Here is a 22,360-nt window from a genome sequence, read left to right as displayed (position 1 = left end):
TTCAACTGGAAGTTAGATTTTATTTACTTATTTTTATTTTTTCAACTTAAACTCAATTAATTAATATATTATTAGTTTCAGATGTAGAGGTCAGTGATTAATCAGTCTTATACTCAGTGCTCACTACATCACTTGCCCTCCTTAATGTCCATCACCCAGTTACCTGTTCCCCACCCCCCTCCCCTCTAGCAACCCTCAGTTTGTTTCCTATAGTTAAGAGTTGATTCTTGGGGTACCTGGGTGGCTCAGCGGTTAAGCATCTGCCTTTGGCTCAGGGCATGATCCTGCAGTCCCCAGATCGAGTCCCACATTGGGCTTCCTGCATGAAGCCTGCTTCTCCCTCTGCCTATGTCTCTGCCTCCCTCTCTCTGCGTGTCTCTCATGAATAAATAAAATCTTAAAAAAAAAAAAGAGTTGATTCTTTTATGAGGTTAACCACTAAGATGTTCAGTGCCTCGATCCATTATTTCACTGAGAGTTGCAAGACAGTGATATTCTTTTTTGTTTGTTTAAGATTTATATATTTATTTAATGAGAGTACACATGTGTGAGCAGGAGGAAGGACAGAGAGAGAGAAAGAATCTCAAGCACACCCCTGCTGAGCTTGGAGCCTGATGCAGGGCTGGATCTCAGAACACTGAGATCATGACCTGAGCCAAAATCAATAGTCAGATAGATGTTCAACTGACTGAGCCACACAGGTGCCCCACAAGGTGGTGATATTCTAATTAATCTTTCCATTTTTATAAACTAGTTTATTTTATAAAGCTAAAGTCCCCCTTCATCTATTAATACCCAGTGGTATAGATCATAGAGGAGGAGGAAAATAATGGCTTCTCTTTTTAGTTAATAATTTTTCAAATGATGAGTTGGCTATCTAACATCCTCCAATGTGTGATCAATTAGTTCTAGTCCATTAGTTATTCTTATCATTGTACAGATTGTCCCATCTTTGGACAGTGAGAACCTCTTAGAAGTTTGACTCTTGGGTCTGTTGAGAAGAATTTAACTTCCTTGCCATTATACCAGATGTGTTTCAGGTTCATCTTGTAAATATCCTGCCCAGCCTTAAAATCAGCCATTTGTCCTTGGAGCCGAGGTTCCTAACACCTTTATCTTTGGATCTAGCTAATCCATTGTCTTATGAATAGAGTAATTACAAATCAAGAGTCATGCAAGATTTATAATCAGTGTATCTTTAATGCTAAGTATAAGGCCACAAGAGATTGGATTTTGAAGTGGTTATAAGTATTCCTTGGAAAAGAGTATACCCAAGTACACTTGGTTGTCTATTTGGCAGTTATCTCTGCTAGGAAGTACAGTTTCCAATATAATTATTGGTTTTTTGCAATCCAAGTAGCTTGGCAGGTGTTTAGAATGATGAAACTTCAGTGCAGAAGAGGACCTTAGATTCTTAATAGTGCAGACAGCCAGTTGAAAAGCTCACAGTCTGTTGTAGTCTAAATCATGAGCTAGGATCTGAAGGGATTTGTTCATCAGGGTTTAAAGTCTCTTATCACTTCTCCTTATCACCTCTGTGTCCTGTGATTGGAAACATACTTGTATAATTTATTTAAAATCTAAATTAAGGGATCCCTGGGTGGCGCAGCGGTTTGGCGCCTGCCTTTGGCCCAGGGCACGATCCTGGAGACCCAGGATCGAATCCCACATCAGGCTCCCAGTGCATGGAGCCTGCTTCTCCCTCTGCCTGTGTCTCTGCTTCTCTCTCTCTCTCTCTCTCTCTCTCTCTCTCTCTCTCTCTCTGTGTGACTATCATAAATAAATAAAAAATTAAAAAAAAAAAAACAAAGGTTTTAAAAAAAAAAAAATCTAAATTAAAATCTTACAGTGGCATATCAGCCAAATGGCTGATACTCTAAATCAGATATCCCTGAAAATTTTTCTGAATGTTATTTTGGTGCCAATTATTGAAAAAGATACAGATCCCTAAACTTGTTCTGTATGTACATAATCTCTAATTAGCTTATGTATCATTATTAGTGTTATCTTTAGCAAAATATCATGAATATAAAAATATAATTTTGTAGTAATAAAATATGTGTCATCTGAGAGAACAAGAGCTTTGGTTTATTCATTTGTCCTGAAATTTTTGAACCATGCCTGACACCAAAGAAATCTAGTAGTCAGTCAATACTAGTTGAATGAATGGTCTGTAATGGTCTGTAATAGAATGGTCCTAGCTTTCTCCCGCTCCCTTCAAAATTAATGACCTTCAGATTGCATTTAGTTGGATTAAATTAACCTAATATTCTATCTAAAAGAAATGCAATAATTAGATATTTCTGTTGTATTAATTCATTCATTTGTTTAGCAAGCTTTGGCAGGGGTGAGGAGGTGCGATGGAGAGGGTGCTAGATATTGGGTGACATATTGAGATACAAAGATGAAAAAGACACCTGTTCTCAAGATGCTCTCTAAGTGTAATGAAAGAGACCCAAAGAAAAAAGGTATGCTGCGGTGTGTACTGTGCTGTGTGTAGCACAGCAGAGCAGTTAAGAGCACAGACTCTGGAGCTTTTGGTCTCAAACCTGCCGGTGCCACCTGGGGAGCAAGTCATTTAAGTTCTCTGTGCTGTAATTTCCTTTTTGAATTATGTAGTGGGAACATGAAAGTACTAATTTTGGGGGGCAGTTTGGGGAAAACTTAAATGACATTTGAGCTGAGTTTTAAATTCCTAAAAAGCCTGAAATGTTTTTTCTGTCCCTTTTGTCTTCTTTAGGTTACCATTTAAATATTACTTCCTTGGAGAAGTTTGTCTCTGATACCCCCACAGCTAATTTAAGTCTCCTGTCATGCTACTGGTTCACTCTGTGCTTTGTCTTTTTATTATTTGGTTGTACTTACTCAACTTCTTTCTTCTCAGCTAGTTGGTAAATGCCAGAAGACTGAGATCTATCCAGTTCATCTCTATTTTCCCCAGTTCCCATATAGTTCCTGTTGCTTGTTAAGTGAATTTATGAGTTGGACAAATAAGGGAAGGATATTTCAAGCATAGGAAATAGCATTTACAAATTCACAATCATGAAAGGGCTACTCTAAAGTGCATAGAAAGTGATAGGGGAACATAAGGCTGGAATGGTAAGTTTAGGACAGATTGTAAACCATCAAATCCGTGCTGAAACTGATTTTTTAGGAAACTTCTGTGGTGTAGTTTTGGTAAGAATCATGGTTTTGGGGCTAGTTTGGATCAAAATTAGTGCTGATAATTTAAATAGTCCATTTTAGTTGAAAAACTGGGTTTTTTTTAGCTAGTTGGTTTAAGCATGTATTTTCAGAAACTGCTGCGTTTAAGCCCAAGGGTTTTTTTGGATTTTATTCTGTTGGTAGAATCAACTGAGTTGTTTTTTTGTTACTGTCATTTTTGTTGTTTTTAGAACTAACTGAGTTTTTAAGCAGATAATTACATATAGCTTTGTTTTTAGGAAGATCACTACATAGCAGGGTCTTCCAACCTACACATTAACATTGTGGGCATGAGAATTTTTTGTTGGAGGAGCTGTTCTATGTATGGTATGATATCCTGTGCATCCCTAGACTCTATGCTTGGGACACCACTATGTCTTCCTCTCCCAGTTCTACCCCAGGTGTGATGACAAAACTATCTCCAGATATTGCCAAATAAACCCCTATGGGGGCAAAATCCATCTGGTTGAGAACTACTTCTGTGTAGCTATGTAAAGTATAGGTTTGAGTGTAAGACACATTAGGCATAGGAACCAGTTAATGAAAGACTAGTATTGCCATCCAGTTGAGGTGAGGTGATCTGACAGTTGATATTTATGAGTGAAAACCAATGGGAGGGTATCTGAGATGATTCTTAGGCTTTTTTTCTTAGTTGGCTGCATGTAAAGCAGTATTGTCAGTCCAGAGTAATGCAGAGAGAAGTCTTTCTTGGGGTATGGCCCAAGGATTGTAGCTTCTGGAGGAAGCAAGAAATTTTCATACACTAGAGTCTAAGAAAGAACTTCTGTTGTAGATTCCTAGACCGATAGAATGTGAAATGGAAAGAACTTTCCAAAACGTTTGATTTTTTTTTTTTTAGATGAGATAAAGAGAAAGAAAATGTATGCCGAAGGCTAACAGCACAATCTAGTCAAAAGCACAGGTTTCTTATTTCTCATCTTTTTTTCTTAAGTGACACTACTTTTGCCTTTAAGTGGAGATATTCTGTTTATAGACTCACTGCCTTTTCTGATTTCTTAAGCTATGTAAACTGAATCTACTTAGAGTTCACTTTTGCCTATCTATTTCCAGAAAGTACCTTAAGGGACTATAGAATGTGAATTTTGCTGAGATATGATTATCAGTAACTAGCATAGCATGTTTATGTCTTTTTAAGTGGTTCTTTGGGTGACAAAAATAAACTGCCATTTTCCTGCCCAGTACCTTAGAATCGAACTAAAGTTGAAGGAGCTACAGTTGAAGGACAAATGTAGGTCTTATAACACACACGTGTAATCATTCTTGTCATTTCATAATACTTTTAAACATAAATTTTAACTTATAAAAGATGGCTTCATAACATACTGGTATATATCATAATTGGTATAAACTGAGGAATTGAAGTATTCAGTTTTCTGGCCACAGTGCTGAGCACTTACTGTGTGTGATTAATGGAATGTCTTATTCAGATCCTTTTCCCATTCCGTGTTATGCTCTTGGAGGTGTTAAACCCTTAGGGTCCCTCCCCTGTGCTGTCACCAGCTCCCTCTTATGTTCATCTCACTGACCTTGTTATCAGCAGGATTTCATTTGGGTGTTTTTAATCTTGAAGGTAAAGAACAGTCACCATTGGAGATGAGTATGCATCCAGTTGCTGCAGCTCCACTATCAGTGTTTACAAAGGAGCCCGTGTCCTCCAAACACAGTGACCACCATCACCACCATCACCACGAGCACAAGAAAAAGAAGAAGAAGCACAAACATAAGCACAAGCATAAGCACAAGCACGATGGTAAAGAGAAGGACAAAGAGCCCTTCAGCTTCTCCAGCCCCGCCAGTGGCAGGTCTGTTCACTCCCCTTCTCTTTCTGACTGAGGAGGGGACAAACGAGACCTTTCCCTCAGTGTCCAGGAGAGTACAGCTAAAGCTTGTCCTCTGTAAAGAATGATAAAAGAAAACAGACAAAAAAAAATAGTTGCCTTTCTCATAGAAATTCAGAATCCATGGAAGTTCTAAACACTTGATTTATGTTATTTATGCAATTGAGATCTAGTTAGAAAAATGTTTTATAGTTCTGGATAAACCATTTCATCCTGTTTTCTCCTCAGAGCGCGTGCGTGCAGGTGCACGCGCGCGCACACACACACAGCTTCACAGAGGCCCTCATGCCACAAGCAGTTCCCATTCACATCATGGTCTTCATGTGTACTGCCAATTTCAATTATGTTGTAGTCTTCGATGGATGTTACAGGGCAAAGTTATGTTTTAAACAAGCTACTGCCAGAGCAGTGGTGAAACCATTATTCCGGTGAAATGTTGTATAACACTATTTGGAACCACCGAGAAAGACCTAGGCTTTTCTATAGGAATCTTTATTACATGGTATTTTTTTTTTGTTTTAACCATAGAGGCTAAACATCAGGAGTTGTGAACAAGAATACATGGTTATTTTCTTTTGCCCTAAAATACTGAAATTTTCAGAAGCAGCTCTTTTAAAAAAAAATGTTTTTGAAATAGCATTTTTGATAGTACATTTGGTGATTATGATGTTGGAATTTAATAGGACTCTCAAATCCACAGTTCTCAAATCAAGATGTTCAAATTATAAATTCTTTTTTTTCATTAAGTATAAGTGAATATGTTCATATATAGAATATGTTCGCTGATGTAGACAATTTACATACCCCACTCATAATCTAAAATTATTTCAGTAAAACACGAAGTCCAATACCTTTTTACTAACACGGACAAGTCAGCCGTCATGTGAGTACACCAGAAACATTTAAAAATACATGAAACATTTTGGTTTCATATTTAAATAATTTGTGTGTTTTTATTTTTATTTCTGAATTTATCATGTGCTTTATTGTTTGTTTGTTTGTTTAAAAGTGTTTTTCATACCTGTTCTATTTTTATCATTTCTCTTATCATTAGTTTGACAAAGTATTTCTTCCAGAATAGATGTTTCAAAGGGATCCAATAATGTTGGACTTTTAAATAAACTTTTAGTTGCATTTAACTTGTTTAATAAATAAGTTTTTAAATTGACTATTCTGCCTTTGTATCTTTTATATCTTTGTTACCTTTCTCTTTGTGTATGTATATAATGTACTTGTCCACAAATCTCTGCAAGCTTTGTGGATAGGCGGGATTTGAGCTGGCCTTGATAGTAAGAATGATTTCAATAGAGGTGGGGAAAGTTCTTTCAGAAGAAGAAACAGTGTTTTTAAAAAAAATACGGAAGAAAGCAAGGGGGATGTTCAAGAGTTGTGAAACAGTGCAGCTGACTTGGAGTCTCAGGGCAAAAGGGAATGTGATGAGATGTTGAAGGGCCTAAATGGCAGTTATTTCGATTCCAATTAATTCAGTGTTGGCCTGCTGAAATTATTTTTGGAAAATGGAATATTTTATGTTACAGTGTGCTGCAGTGTGATACCATACGTAGAATTCCCAACTTTGAAAATAGAAAGATATATTTCCAAATACTCATTAAGTGTTGTTAAGAAGATGGTGATAAATAATAGCTACCTATATAACTTAAGCTCATCTTTTATATCCCGTGTTGTTCTAGGAACTATGTGTTACATAGATATTTCTAAATTGGATATTTATATTGGATGTTTTTTCTGAGGAACTTTTTTATGGCAAGCCTTCAGTTATTTAAGCTGATGGGTAAGAGCAGACAACACAGGAATTATTCATATTTTTGAACTATGTAAATATGTAATTATACACAAACAACACCAGGTTCTAGTGGAAGTCTCCCAGTCTCTTTCCCCAGAAGCAGTCACTCTTGGCAGTATTATGTGTGTCTCTCCAGAGCTAGTCTGTACATGCAGCTATACAGTATAGACATTTTTTTTTAACAAACGGTATTTGTAGCAATGTTTAATTTTGGTGTAGTTTATCTTTTAGAGTATATACATTTTGTGTATAATAACAAAGGTCTTACTCTGTGACTATAAAGGAATTCTCCCATTTTTTTTCTGTTGGTTTTAAAGTTTTATGTTTCAGGTTACTATCCAACTAGAATCCATCTGGAATTTATTTTGATAGAAAATAGGAGGTAGAAATCCAACCTTTTTTTTTTTTTCCCTTCCAGAATGCTACCCAACACTATGTATTTAAAATACTGTCTTTTGGGAGTGCCTGGCTGATTTGTTTGCTACAGCATGCAACTCTTGATCTCGGGCTTGTGAGTTCGAGCCCCATGTTGGATGTAGAGATGAAAAGTTAAAAAAAAAAAAAAAAGGATAAAACTCCATCTCTTTTCTCTTTAGATTTCAGGTGTAGCATACTAAATTCCTTTATTTTCTGGGTCCATTTCTGGACTTTGTGGCTGGTCTCATGGCTCTGTCCGCTCATCTGTCCATACCATGCCAATTAGATCATGGTAGCACTGTGGTATATTTTGATACAGTAGAGCAAGTCTCCTTACATTACTTTTCATCATCTTTTTGCTATTCTTATGTGTTATTTTCTTTTTCTAGTTGACTTACTAATTTATATACAATAAATCTCACTTTGTATCAGTTTTTAGGGGTTTGACAAATGCTTGGACTTGAATCTCCTACCACCACCAGTTTCATCACCGAAAAATTCACTGTGGCTGCCCCTCCACCACCCATCCCCTACCTTCCACTGAAGGTTTTCCATCTCTGTAATTTTGCCTTTTTCAGTGTTTCTTTTTCTTTTTCTTTTTCTTTTTTTTTTTTAAGATTTTATTTATTCATGAGATACACAGAGAGGCAGAGACACAGGCAGAGGAAGAAACAGGCTCCTCACAGGGACCCCGATGTGAGACTGGATCCTGAACCCTGGGATCACGCCCTGAGCCAAAGGAGACACTCAACCAATGAGCCACCCAGGCATTCCCGAGGGTTTATCTTTCTATACAAATATTAGAACCAGGGTTTTTAGCTCTCCACGAAATTGTTTTTGTAGTTGGTATTGATTGTGTGTTAACTCAAGAGTTAACTTAGAATTGGTATTTTAAAAAATATTTTATTTAAATTCAGTTTGCTAGCATACAGTAACACCCAGTGCTCATCTCATCATGTGCCATCCTGAATGCCCATTACCCAGTTACCCCATCCCCCCACCTCTCTTTGTTTGTTTCCCAGAGTTAGAAGTCTCTCATGGTTTGTCTTCCTCTCTGATTTTTCCCCACTCAGTTTTCCCTCCTTTCCCTTATAGTCCCATTCACTATTTCTTATATTCCACACATGATAATTGTCTTTCTCTAATTGACTTACTTCACTCAGCATAATACCCTCCAGTTCCATTCACATCAAAGTAAATGGTAGGTATTTGTCCTTTCTGATAGCTGAGTAATACTCCATTGTATATAGAGACCACATCTTCTTTATCCATTCATCTGTTGAGGGACATCATGGCTCCTTCCACAGTTTGACTATTGTGGACATTGCTGCTTTGAACATTGGGGAGCAGGCATTCTGTCGTTTCACTACATCTCTATCTGGGGGTAAATACCGAGTAGTGCAATTGTTGGGTCATTGGGTAACTCCTTTATTTTTAACTTCTTGAGGAGCATCCATACTGTTTTCCAGAGTGGCTGCACCAGCTTGCATTCCCACCAACAGTGCAAGAGGATTCCCCTTCTCTGCATCCTTGCCACATTTGTTGTTTCCTGTTTTGTTAATTTTAGCCATTCTAACTGGTGTAAAGTGGTATCTCATTGTGGTCTTAATTTGTATTTCCCTGATGACAAGTGATGTGGAACATTTTTTCATGTGTTTTTTGGCCATGTGTAGGTCTTTGGAGAAATGTCTGTTCGTGTCTTCTGCCCATTTCATGACTGGATTGTTTGTTTCTTGGGTGTTGAGTTTGATAAGTTCTTTATAGATCTTGGATACTAGCCCTTTATCTGCTATGTCATTTGCAAGTATCTTCTCCCATTCTGTAGGTTGCCTTTTAGTTTTGTTGACTATTTCCTTGGTTGTACAGAAGCTTTTTAACTTGATGAAGTCCCAATAGTTCATTTTTGCTTTTATTTTCTTTGCCTTCATAGATGTATCTTGCAAGAAGTTGCTGTGGCCAAGTTCAAAAATGTTGCTTGTATTCTCCTCTAGGATGTTGATGGATTCTTGTCTCACATTTAGATATTTCAACCATTTTGAGTTTATCTTTGTATATGGTGTAAGAGAATGGTCCACTTTCATTCTACTGCATGTGGCTATTCAGTTTTCCCAACATCATTTGTTGAAGAGACTGTCCTTTTTCCATTGGATATTCTTTCCTACTTTGTCGAAAATAAGTTATCCATAGAGTTGAGGGTCCATTTCTGGGTTCTCTATTCTGTTCCATTGATCTTTGTATCTGTTTTTGTGCCAGTACCATACTCTCTTGATGATCACAGCTTTTTAATATAGCTTGAGGTCAGGCATTGTGATGCTTCCAGCTTTGGTTTTCTTTTTCAGCATTCCTCTGCTATTCCAGGTCTTTTCTGGTTCCATACATATCTTAAGATTATTTGTTCCAATTCTGTGAAAAAAGTCCATGGTATTTCAATAGGGATTGCGTTTAATGTGTGAATTGCTCTGGGTAGCACAGATATTTTCACAATATTTATTATTTCAATCCATAAGCCTGTAATGTTTTTCCATCTCATGTCTTCCTCCATTTCTTTCATAAGTGTTCTGTAGTTTTTAGAGTATAGATCCTTTACCTCTTTAGTTAGGTTTATAACTAGGTATTTTATGGTTTTGGGTACAATTATAAATGGGATTGATTCCTTAATTTCTCTTTCTTCAGTCTCATTGTTAGTGTGCATCTGAAATCAGTGCACTGATTTCTGTGCATTGATTTTGCATCCTGCCACATTGCTGAATTGCTTTATGAGTTCTAGCATTTTGAGGTGGAGTCTTGGGTTTTCTATATACAGTATCATGTGACTGCAAAGAAGGAGAGTTTGACTTCTTTGCCAATTTGAATGCCTTTTATTTCTTTTTGTTGTCTGATTGTTAAGGCTAGGACTTATAGTACTGTGTTGAACAAAAGTGGTGAGAGTCAGCATTCCTGTCATGTTCCTGATCTTAGGGTAAAAGCTCTCAGTTTTTCCCCATTGAGAATTAGTATCTTGATGTTCATTATTTGTATTAGTGAGATCAATATGACTATCAGTACAGAATTTCTTTTTTTTTTTTTTTGAAGATTTTATTTTTTATTCGTGAGAGACACACAAAGAGAGAAGCAGAGACACAGGCAGAGGGAGAAGCAGTCTCCATGCAGGCATCCTGATGTGGGACTCGATCCTGGGTCTTCAGGATCACCCCCTGGGCTGAAGGCAGGTGCTAAACTGCTGAGCCACCCAGGGATCCCCCCAGAATTTATTTTTAACTTGATTATAGCTTATGTTTTTGTTTGGTATTCTATGAATGATGTCTTTTCATTGTAAGGTTATTATTTTATGCTGACTTTGTGCTTAGGTACTGCATTAATCAGAGTTCTCGAGAAATATATAGATATAGATCTAGATCTATATCTATATCTATATCTATATCTATATCTATATATTTGTTATAAGATATTGACAGTTTTGAAAGCTAAGAGGTTCTACAGTCTGCTGCCTGCATGGTAGAAACCCAGCAAAGCCAGTGGTGTAGCTTAAAGGCCTGAGACCAAGAGAGCCTACAGCATAGATTCTAGTCTGGGTCTGAAATCCTGAGCACCAAGACTATAAAGGCAGAAGATCCATGTCCCCTGTGTCTCCATCAGACAGAGAAGGGATTCAACCTTCCTATACCTGTTGCTCTGTTGAGGCACCCTCAGCAGTTTGAATGAGGCCCATCCACAGCAGGGAGCGCCATCTGCTTTACTCTATTCCACCAAGTTAAATGTTAATCTCTTCCCTAAACACCCTAATAGATACACCCAAAAATAATGTTTAACCAGCTTTCTGGGCATCCCTTGGCCCAGTCAAGTTGACACCTAAAATTAGCCTTCACAACTATATTACTAAATTCTCACTATTTGCAAGATTTTAAATGTGTTTCTTCGGTTTTCCTTAAAAGTATCTGTAAATGATGATAATTTTATTACCTCTTTTCTAATGTTTGTAAATTGAATTTTGTAATTTATTGTTTTTGTCTGACTTCTTTCTCTTGCTGAATTGGCCTGAGAGCTGCAGGAATGGCTTCATCTCTGAACATCTCACCTTGCTTCTCTCTGCCTTTGGCAGCCTTTCCTCATTGGTCGTGGATATGTGTTTCAAATTTCTTCAACTTCTTTGAAGTTTACAATATCTGTTTCTTGTCTCCTTATTTTTGGGAGGTGATTCTCAAGGAGAGAATGGAGAAGTTACCTTATTACCAAAGTCTTACAAAGTCCTTAAAAAGTTTGATCAAAGTATCATCTTTAAAATGAAATCCTTGTCTGGTAAATAGCTGGAAAGCTGTTTTTCCCATCTTCCTCTCCTAAACTCATCTCTTCTGCTTCTAACTTTCTACTGTAAATAAATGAAATTTCTTCATACCAGATGTGCTCCAGCCCAAGTAGGACTGTCCTTTCAAAGCTCTCAGCTTCTAACACCCTACCTTTGAGTGTAAGCTAGACTTAGTGACTCACTTCCAAAGAATAGAGTATGAGAAGGGGAAGATAGAAACTTTCCAGTGAAAGCTTAACAGACACTCCATTAACCAAGTGACCATGGTAAACAGCACTGGTGGTTAAGTCATGTTAATATGTCCTCATTAGTATGATGTGATGAGAAGGGCACCTGTGTGGGTATAAAACCCCACAGTGCCAGCCTACCCAGTCTACATTAGACAAACTCAATCTAGGGACACTACAAAATTCCTGACCATTACTCCTTAAAGCCATTAAATCTATCAAAAACAAAATGACAGAGACTGTCCCATCAGAGTAGACAAGGAAGACATGACAACACCACAGTGAGTTTTTCTGGATTGGATCCTGCCAGAGAAGAAGAACATCAGTGAAAAAACTAGTGAAACTGAAGTGCATTCTGGAGTTTTCGTTAATGCACCAGTGTCAGTTTCTTAGTTTTGACAAATGAACTATGGTGATGCGCAGCATTACTGGGACACTGGAGGAAGACCACGTGGGAATATTTGTGAAGAAGGAAGATGTACTAATAGAATTATAATCCTTCTAAGCCGTGAGTGTATTTTGATCACTTATAAACTACTTTTTGAGGAGATAAAATTCATTTTCCTCACCTCAGGATTTTAGAAAAAAGATGTATGCACTTAATGGAGGACTATTTGGAGAGAGGTCAAAGGGAGCAATGATAAAGACCCAAAGGGTGACTACTATAAAGCTTAGGAGCAGACATACAAAGGAAGTTCTTAGAAAAGAGAAGAACTAACTGAGGACCTAGCCTTACAAAAAGAAATGTTTTTTTCTTTAATTGGGTGCTGTAAAAAAAGTGAGGATTTTATGATTGGAGATCATCGAGAAACTGTACATGCCCTCTTAGAATTTCACTTAACTGTCAGAGGCCTCTCACAAGTTCCAAGAAGTTCTACAGTAAAGAAATCTGTTTAACACGATATTTTCCCAAACTTAATTGGCTCTGGAACTCCTGTCACTTCCATGAAAAACTAAGAAACACCTACTATCATTTCGGAAAATTCTATTCCATATATGTGATTTTTAATGTTACCTTGATGTTTATATGATTTGGACTATTTTATTACTGAAATAGAGGTTTCTCAACCAATTATTCTAGAGAATTTATTAATAACCCCTTAATGATCAGACCTTAAGAATACACTTACCACTTAAAACAAAATATAGTTATTGAGAACCTCCCCTGTTCATCATGGAGTATTGTGACTTTTTAAAAAATATTTTATTTAGAGATAAAGAACAAGCAGGGGAAGAGCAGAGGGAGACCAGGAGAAGGACAGTCTCTAGCAGACTCCCTGCTGAGCACAGATCCTTACCTGGGTCTTGATCCCAGGACCCTGAGATCATGACCTAAGCAGAAAACCAAGAGTTGGATGCTTAACCAACTGAGGGACCCACACAGCCCTGGGGTATTGTGACTTGGAGTAAAGTTTCCTGGCAAACAATGATCCTTAAAAAATATATGTATTTTAACTCTAATTATTTACATGACTTAAACATAGTAATTGAATGCTGATATACCCAGCACTGTTTTTTGTTTTAATTTTGCTAGAATAAACATTTCTCTTGGGTTGCCCAATAATCTCAAACTCACTCTATTATTTTTTTTAAAAGTGCATATATCTAATATGTGTATATTTATGAGTATATATTAATACATAACATACTTTGGTCGTGGGTGGTGGTTTTTATATTTTTGCTGACAATCTTTGTCTTTTCTGTGGTATATATAATGTCATTCACATTTAAAGTGATTATATAGTTGTTGGATTAATAGCTACCATATTCATCATAAAAGTATAAAGGAAGGATAAAGATGAAATTAATTTTTTGTAATTGTCCTGAAATGTGTGATACCTTCATACTATTTAGTATTTTAAAACCCAATATAAACTTTGTTCAAGGTTTGTTAGTAACAAGCATTTTGTCAACTTGTATTTCAAATTAATAATTTCTTTTTTTCTTCCTGATCTGATTGGGGCTAATAAAAATGTCCTATGTATTGTGCAATATTCTAAGTACTTTTTATGCATTATCTAACTTAATCTTAACGACTATATGACAGAGGCAGTATGATTATGATGAAGAAATTGAAGCATGGAAAAGTTAAGGTAAAGGTCACACAGCTTGTAAGTGGCAGCATTTGGATTCAAACCTAAGAACTTGGCTCTATTTGTTACTTCTTAGACTTGCACTGTCCAATATAATAGCTACTAACCACACGTGGCTGTTTAAATTTAAATAATAAAAATTTACTTTCTCAGTGTCACAAGCTGCACTTCAAAAGTTTAATAACTTTATTTGGGTGGTGACTACTGCGTTGGACAGCACCATTCTAGAATGTTTTCATCATCAGTCCCGTCGGACAGCACCGACTTAGGCAACTGGTCGTCATGTTTCTATCTTGCAGTGTGGCTTTGGTATAGCTCATGCTGTGAAACAAGCATTGGCTTAGCTCTTTTTCAGCTCTTTGCATATGCTTGCATGATTGATGTTGTCTTCAGTCCAATGTGTTTTGTAGAAATCTTTGAAAGCCCATTGTCTACTTTGTGGTGTTTGGTTTAGTTAAAACCAGGTAATATAACCCATAGGTCCATTTAACTGGACACATATAAGTTGCAATATGTCAAGATAGAGGAATGAGTGAGGATACCACTGCCCCCAATCCCTTGATGCTATGAAATACCTCACAATATTGTCTGACACAGGATTCAGGAGGCGATCTCAATGTTCATTAATATGTAGATAGATAAATGTAAGAAGAGGCTCTAATGGTCTTTTTTTCTATCTCTTGTATGCTCTTTGGAGTACACAAGCACTCTACTTGGAAAATCCCTGTTCTAGATCTTTGGCCTTATCAATTTTAAGCTCTTTATCCCTTTTCTTCAGTGCCTTGCTCTTTTATCATTGTTCCTCTGTCTTCCTTTTTTGCAAAGGAATAAGCAGACTTAGACTTGAGACTGGCAAGACTGTTGCTCAGCAGGGGAACTAAAATCTTAACGGGACACAGATGTTTTCTATGTGGAATACAGGGCCAGAAAGAGACAATACATGAAAGCAGGAAAATAAGAGTTCTTCTGAATAGCTTTCTTTCAGTCTCTGAAGAAAAGTCTTGGTTGCTTCTTTGACAAGATAAAAATCCTTAATGCTTTTTGCAAACACATTTTCTGCTTTTAGTGCCATGTTTTCTGTTTGATTTACTATTGCACGAGAATTTTTACCTCCATGCAATCGTAAAGAGTAACCTGATACTTTTTTGTCTACATGTGTGTGGGACAACAAAATAGGGATAAGTCAAATTTTACTTGCAAATACTTTTCATAAAGTTGTATACGTAATGTTTTAAAGTGAAAGGTGGCAGGAAAAGAGTAGACTTCATTACTTCTCAAGATTACACTGTGCTTCTCAATAGGAGCACAATGGGGTGGTTGGGGTATTTTGTGTAGGACTGTCCCACGTATTACTAGACGTTTGACACTGGTCCCAGCACACTAACCAGGCCCCGTCATTGGAACAATCAAATTCCTGGCTATGTTCAGTGCCCCCCTAGGAGTGGGTACTATACGGCTTGAGAATCCTCGGGCTGACTGTTCACTCCAGACTCTCATTACTACCTCTCAGTGTATAAGAGAGAAGATTATTAAAAATCTCTAATTAAAATTAGATGAAAATTCCCATTCAAGACAAAACAAAGCCTTATTGTTTCTAATCACAGCTCCTACTCATTAAGCCTGACACTGTGCTACGTACCAAATGTGCATTTTCTTGTTTCATACTCATTGTACCCTGTGAAATGAGTGTCTGTATCTTTTTTTTTAACAGATGAGGAAACTATTACATGCTTTGTATGATTAAAATTTATCATCCACTATTTTGTAAGTACATTCTATGTGATAGGCACCGAGATAAATTCATGAACAAGACAGACACAATTTTTGCTCTCAGTGAGCTTGCATTTAGTTTATGCAGCTAAGTGGAAGTCAAAATTTTAACCCAGACTTGTCATTTCTAGAACCGCCTCTTATTTCTACCAACACTTCTACCCAAATTATCTTCTTAAAGAATTTAGTCAGCCAAGCCAATCATAATTGATAAGCTATAAATATATTTAGCAGACATCCAGCACCTATGCAATAAACTTTATGGTCTTTCTCCTTCTAGGAGTTGCTGGAGTCCATGTGGAGAGCCCTCTCTAGAGTAGTACAGTGTGCAGCCTACATGGCTGTAGAAAGCAAGGGCCCAAGTATTCCTGCCTAGAATACTTTTCCCTTTTCTACAGAATTTTTCCTGCCTACGGAAGTTGTATCTTACACTGAGAGTCCACTAAAATACTTCCTTGGATATTTGGATTTTTCAGTTTCTAGTCATACAACCTCTATCTCTTTCTCCCTCCCTTCCTCCTTCTCTTTCACTCATGAATACAATATTTTTGAATGCCTGTTATTTTCTCATGTTCTAGGACTATGATAATATAGTCAACAAGACAGAGTACCTGTCCTCAAAGATCACACCATTCAGATTTACTTCTTTCATTCCTTTCTCATTGCATGAGCACCTCATGGAGTGCTCATATAGTTTTTTTAGGTTCATTTGTATCCTTCAGTGCTTTTACTATGATGGTATTTGGAACATTGACCAGGATAACGCTGATGAGTATTCACATAAGTGACATCCTTAATTTGATTGGTGTTATAGTTACAAGTTTGCATGCCAGGGTATAGATTGATGTGCAGCAGAGTTTTATACAAAGGAGAATTGCATAAAGTATGTTATTTCATTCCTACTTTCAAGCATTGAGAAGTAAGCACTAAAGGACTTTCTTTTCAACAGGGATATTTAGATGCCTATACCAGATAGTCTGTAACATGCACATGTTAGATATTAAAAATATAGTAGGAAAGAGAAAAAAACTCAGCAACTTGGGTGGGTTGAAAAATTTCAGAACTTTATTATTTCTTAAGATAAACTTTTACCCCAAAAACATGTTACTTGGGTGTGTGAAGTCCTTCCCATTTGATTATGACTCACTGAGGGCGGAGGTCACATCATTATCCTGTTTATGATGCTTATTGTCCCTTAACTAACTAATGCCACTTTAAGTCACTCTTGGCACTAACCATGGGTTGTTTCTATTGAATTAAATATGAAAGCAGAAGGTGTTTTTATCAGCCAGAGAGTCAGTAATACTGTGGAGAGATCATGGTTCTGGAAAACAGGAAACCAGTTTTATGTCCCAATTTCTTAATCAGTATCTCTTGTGGTGGCCTCAAATAAATCACCCAACCTCACTGGGATCAATTTCCTTGAAAAATGAGAAGACTGGATAAGACTGTCTCAAAGTTTCCTGCCTGCTGCCAATCTCCTGTGATCATTCAGTTACCATTATACAGTAAATACCTAGAGAAGGTCACCTGTGTAAGAAAATCTAGGTTATAAAGTCCTTATTTCAGTTTTTAAATATGGGTAGCCGTGATTGGTTTTATTTGAATTTTCTAGAGAGAACTTATATTTCAGCTTTAGAATATCTGCCAATGCTCAGCCTATGCATGAGACGTTATGTAGTTAGGTATGTGAACATAAAAATTTTCAGTTGATAGTAAATCGTTTTCTCTTTTCTTATCTCTTTGGACAGACCCAACTTTTCGCTGAGACCAGCTCACAGTGATGTTCATCAGCTGCTATGACTGGCTTTTAGAACTTTCACAGACTCAACAAAAATCAAGCTCACACCAAGTCAGTAGATAGTGTTGGATGTATGTCCCCTGCCTTCAAGGTGTCTAGGTTCTAGTAATAGAGTTAAAATGAATATCTAAGGTACTTGAACCTGTAGCCTAAACAAACTGTTGAGATACTTTAAGACAGTCCCTGAGGCTCATGGGGGAAGCTTTGCCAAATTTCTCTGCTCTAATTATAGATGAACATTGTAAAAATTTCCTAGTAAGGATTTTTAATTACTTGTATCCTGAAACTCCTGGTCCCAGCCTGTAATCCTACACCCAAGAGCCCTCTTGTCCTTGAAACCCAGTGTCCAGAAAGTCCCTTGGAGAAAACAATGCCAGGACAGACTCTGTGACCTAAATGTTCATTTGTGCATATTGAACAAGAAAAATTAGGAAGAAGCAGTAAGACTTTAGTAAAACTCATTCCATGTCAAGTACTGCCTTTTACTCTGATAATGAGTATGTCCATCCTAATAGCTTGGTGTTTAAAACATCCTTTTATGAAATGATGATGGCAGTAGTAAATGGTTTGTTGTGAGGGTGGTTGGTTGTTGCTATGATTGTCAGTTTCATATTCCTACTTGGCCAGGTCAAAGTTGATTGTCCTTGAATTCCTCAAGAATAACAAGCATTACCATCGATACTTTGTGGACATAGATTGTGTCTTCATGAAACTTATCATTTGCTCTTTCACCCTATGGGAAGAAGTCAAGTCAGCAATACTCTGCTCATTTTATGGTTAAGCAAACAGACTTGGAACCATGTGTTCTAAATTTTCTATTAATGTAATACAGGCTTTTCCTGGCATTGATTAAAAATCTGCTCTCCAGACACCTCTGTACACAGTAATTATATGTGCAGGGTTATTATATATGAGGTCACCAGACCTCACGTTTTCCTTACACCTTGCAAATATGGAACCAAGTTCTTTCATGCAGTAGGGGAGGCATCATCTTCAATATCCTGGTTTTAATTAGTGATGGTAAGTTTTTATAACTGAAAAATAGAGATGTCTATTTTCCTGGCTAAAACTTCTAACATCTTTTGAATATCTTGCTTTGGGGGGACACTTTACACATCAGGTTTTGATTCTCAGGCAGTTGTTTTCCATTCTGAGAGGAGCCAACTATTATCCTAAAAGGTCAGTATTTGGCTTCCATGCTTAATCAAACAATCGAACTTCATGGCAATTTTTCTATTACATACAAGAGCTTTTTGTTAAATGCAGATGTCTTTCTGCTGCATCTTAGGTAGTTGACTGGTGATTCAGAAGACTTAATACCAGAACTGGCTACTTAACTTCTTTTTCCACTAATTACTGCAGGGGCTCTCCCTGAGGGATACCTTAGCATATCTATGGAGGAAGAAAACCCAGGAATCTTAAGTAGAGCATGAAAAGTTGTTCAGTAGGAAAAGAACCCTTTAAATGCCTCTACCTAGTTGCCTTAATGACTTTTTAAAATATTAAAGTATAAAGTAAATTTTTTAAAAAAGTAATCAGTGTTCTATTAGTTTCAGGCATAAAATATAATGATGCAACAATTCTATACATTTCTCAGTGCTCGTAGGCTTTGGAGTCCACAAGGCTGCCTTTAAATCTTGTCTCTCTTGTTAGAAACTATGATTTGAAGTAAGCTGTTTATAACCTCTTCCTTGGCAAATAAAATAGCTAACATCTATTGGCCCTGGATGAGGACCCCAGATTATGTTAAGTTTGTAGCATAAATTCTCTCAATTCTCCCACCCATGAAGTAGTGTGGCAGACACTTGTTAGGTGTTCACCCCTCCCTTGCTTGTAGAACCCGATTTTGTGCGGGTGAAAATGTATCTTCTACATATTTGCTTTTCAAGCTTCACTTAGAGCTCGAGTGCCCATTTATGACAGAGTTCTGGCCATGGAGACATAAGCAGAAATCTGCTGGTTCTGCCTTAGTTTTACTGATCAAAAAGGACACTTGTGGCTGACCCTCTCTTTTCTCTTTCTGCCCTAAATACTGACATGATGTCTCGAATTGCAGCAGCTACCTTGTGTCCCTGAAGAAAAGGCTGAAAGCATCCCAGGTGCCAGCCCTGACCTTGTGGAAATGCTGAACTAACTTAGGCTGTCTCCATTTTTCAGGTTTTCAGTTATGTAGAAGAATAAACCCTGGTTTGTTTAAGCCACTATTATCAGATATTTCTTTACTTGAATACATTCCTACCTGCTACAGGAAGTAGTATTATCTTCAATCTCCAGATAAGGAAACTAAGGTCCAAAGATGTTAAATAATACATAAGATTTACAAAGTTAGTCTCTGATGGAACTGGAATTCAGACCCCACAAGGCTGACTTACAGCCTGAGCTCTTAACTACTTGTGGGTTTTGGAGGAAGGACATGAAATTACTTACATAAAGCATTTTAGCTTAACATGGTGCCTGGCTTGTAGTACATGCTCATTAAAATCTTAAGACCTTTCCCACAATCACAGCTATTGCTTAACAGCATGACTCCTGGGTTTAGATTCTCATGAAGTTATTTTCCATTCTGAGAGGATTCAACTTTTATCCTAAAAAGTAGGTGTTTAGTTTCCATGCTTAATTGAATAGTCCAGATTCATGGCTATAATAGGTGCTCAGAGAGTTTGTTGAGTAAGTGAATGAATAATTCCCTTAGAGAAATTTTCCTAAACACCACTCTTAGAGGAGGTTACTATATGCCTCTTCGGAAATGGAATGAAAAAAATTTTAAAGTATTATTATAGTACAAAGTTTCAGTAAAGTTCTAGAAACTAGCCTGCCTTGATGCAGATCTAGTCTCACCACTGATTGATAAATTGTGATATCAGGCAAGTAACTTAACCTCTCTGTGCCTTAGTTGCTTCATCTGTAAGATTGGGATAGTGGTAATCCAAACTGCCTCATAGTAATGTTGTTAGAATTAATTGAAATGATACATTTAAAACAGTTTTTAAAGAGTTTGGTGTATGCACTCAACAAATGTTAGCTTTTACAACAATAACATTTTTTATTAATTCACACGTGCCCTACTAGAAGTGGTCCCAGTTAGTGAAGCCATGTTGAAAACAAGATTGTTATGGAGTAGATGCAGCAATTCAGATGTGTATTCATAGTGACTTACCCACATTAAAATACAGTAGGGTCAGAATAAAAGTGAGGGTCTCAGCTTTGTAGTTAGTACCTACATGCTTGATTTCCATTATAAAGTATAACTACACTTTAGTTTTGGTGTTTGCCTTTTATAACTATAAAGAAAAAACATTGGTACATAACATTATAAAATGTTGTTCCCACTTGTTTCCTTTTTCCTGCAACTGTTTTCAGATTTGCATGTAAGGTAGTTTTTTTTTTTTTGAGAGGAGTCAAGTTGACTTGATCAAGAGAAAATAACATCTCTCTACCTTATGAGCAATTATTATTACAACTTAAAAATCAAAGTCAACAATGAAAACACAACAAAAACTAGCATTATAATGTTACCTTATGGAATTCTATTTTTTTAAAGGAGCTATAACTTTTGGAAAGATGTGAAGAGTTTGGCAGACGTATTCTCCAATGAAACAACCACAACTGGTAGAAGTGATTTTAAAAAACAACACAACTATTTAAAGTCCTGAAAATTGTCCTAAGGGTATACAGCAAATGGAGAAATATTTATTCACTAAAATATACTAAATATGTAAGTAATTGAGAATCAATGGCACTTGAATCATCACCCTTTCCCTCCCTATCTCTCCTTGCTAGCTGAGCTTGAGAGAAGCTCCACTCTAGGCAGGTGTGGCCAAAAAGACGGAGCTGCCATTCCCCTAAGTTCCCAATCAAAGGATACAGTATTTTACCAGGAGTGACAGGCCAACATTTCTAATCATGTACAACTTCAAGTTACAGAGGCTAAGTTCTTGATGAGTGCATCCTCATGGATCCAGCCTCCATTCATAGGATGGAGGTTTTACTCTAAGCGTGGTAGTCTGAAGATAATGGGTCCCTGATTATCCTCACCACTGAAGATTCCATGCCAGGAGAGGCAAACTGAGAAGAACAGGGGCTACTACATCTCCCTAGGTCTTTGCTCAGGAAACAGAGGTATCACTTCAAGATAAACAGGCCCCTGTTACTGTCCAGCACCTGGATCAGTGGCTCATAGATTTTGCCCAGCAGGGTGTGATGCAGCCAATAAGAACAGAGAGCTCTGAAGCTCACCCCCAAAGGAACTGACTTTATTTGAAATAGAGTGAGAGGAAGTTCAAGCCTAAAGGCATTCTCTAGAACAATGGAGATTTGGTAGAAAGAAATTAAGAGGGGCTGGTAGTTCTAAGGATCAAGCTAAACCATAGGCCAACTAGTTTACTAGAAATAATCAGGAAGACACATAGCTTCTAAAAGCCCCCCGCCTCATGTGAGAAAAAGGTTTCAAAGACTGGGAGCAAAGTATCCCTGCCTACATTTAATTAGATCAAACCAAGGAGCAATTTATGTCCCAGGACTTTGTCAAAAAGAAGAGAAGAATCCCATGCAATTAATAGAGTTTAACAGCTGAGTGTGATACAAAAGAGACAGACAACTAAACAGAGAAGTCAGAAAATTAGAAGGTCAAAAAAAATCCCTGTTAAAACCACTGTCATTCCAGGATGACTGGGTGTATACTGAGGCTTCACACTGTCAGAAGCGGGAGAAAGGAATTAGATTTCCTTTAAAATAGAATATCCAAATGACTAAACAAATAAATAGGTGTGCATGCTCACGCAAAGGCCCAAAAAGGGAGAAGAGAAATCATTACCCAGATTTGCTGCTGTATATTACCTAAAATATCCCATTAAAGGGAAAAAAAAAAAAAAAAAAAAAAACA

At 37.1% G+C, this 22,360-nt stretch overlaps 1 protein-coding gene across 4 annotated transcripts in view; it reads left to right on the top strand.

The window, feature by feature from the left end:
- The window catches only part of TAF2 (TATA-box binding protein associated factor 2), a 98,425-nt gene extending 77,248 nt beyond the window's left edge, over positions 1-21,177 (top strand). For 2 of the 4 annotated variants that reach the window (XM_038555409.1, XM_038555407.1), the window contains 2 exons: positions 4,796-5,027; positions 17,429-18,347. In XM_038555409.1, coding sequence (XP_038411337.1) covers positions 4,796-5,027; positions 17,429-17,480 — 284 coding nt within the window. In that variant the 3' untranslated portion in view covers positions 17,481-18,347. Of the gene's footprint in view, positions 1-4,795; positions 6,232-17,428; positions 18,348-21,019 lie in introns of those variants that run through there. The other 2 variants (XM_038555408.1, XM_038555410.1) reach the window with 2 other exon arrangements.
- Positions 21,178-22,360: the final 1,183 nt, after the last annotated feature.

The sequence above is a fragment of the Canis lupus genome, chromosome 13 (assembly GCF_011100685.1).
Source record: "Canis lupus familiaris isolate Mischka breed German Shepherd chromosome 13, alternate assembly UU_Cfam_GSD_1.0, whole genome shotgun sequence".
Lineage (NCBI taxonomy): Eukaryota > Metazoa > Chordata > Mammalia > Carnivora > Canidae > Canis > Canis lupus.
This window is presented reverse-complemented; position numbering and strand designations above follow the sequence as displayed.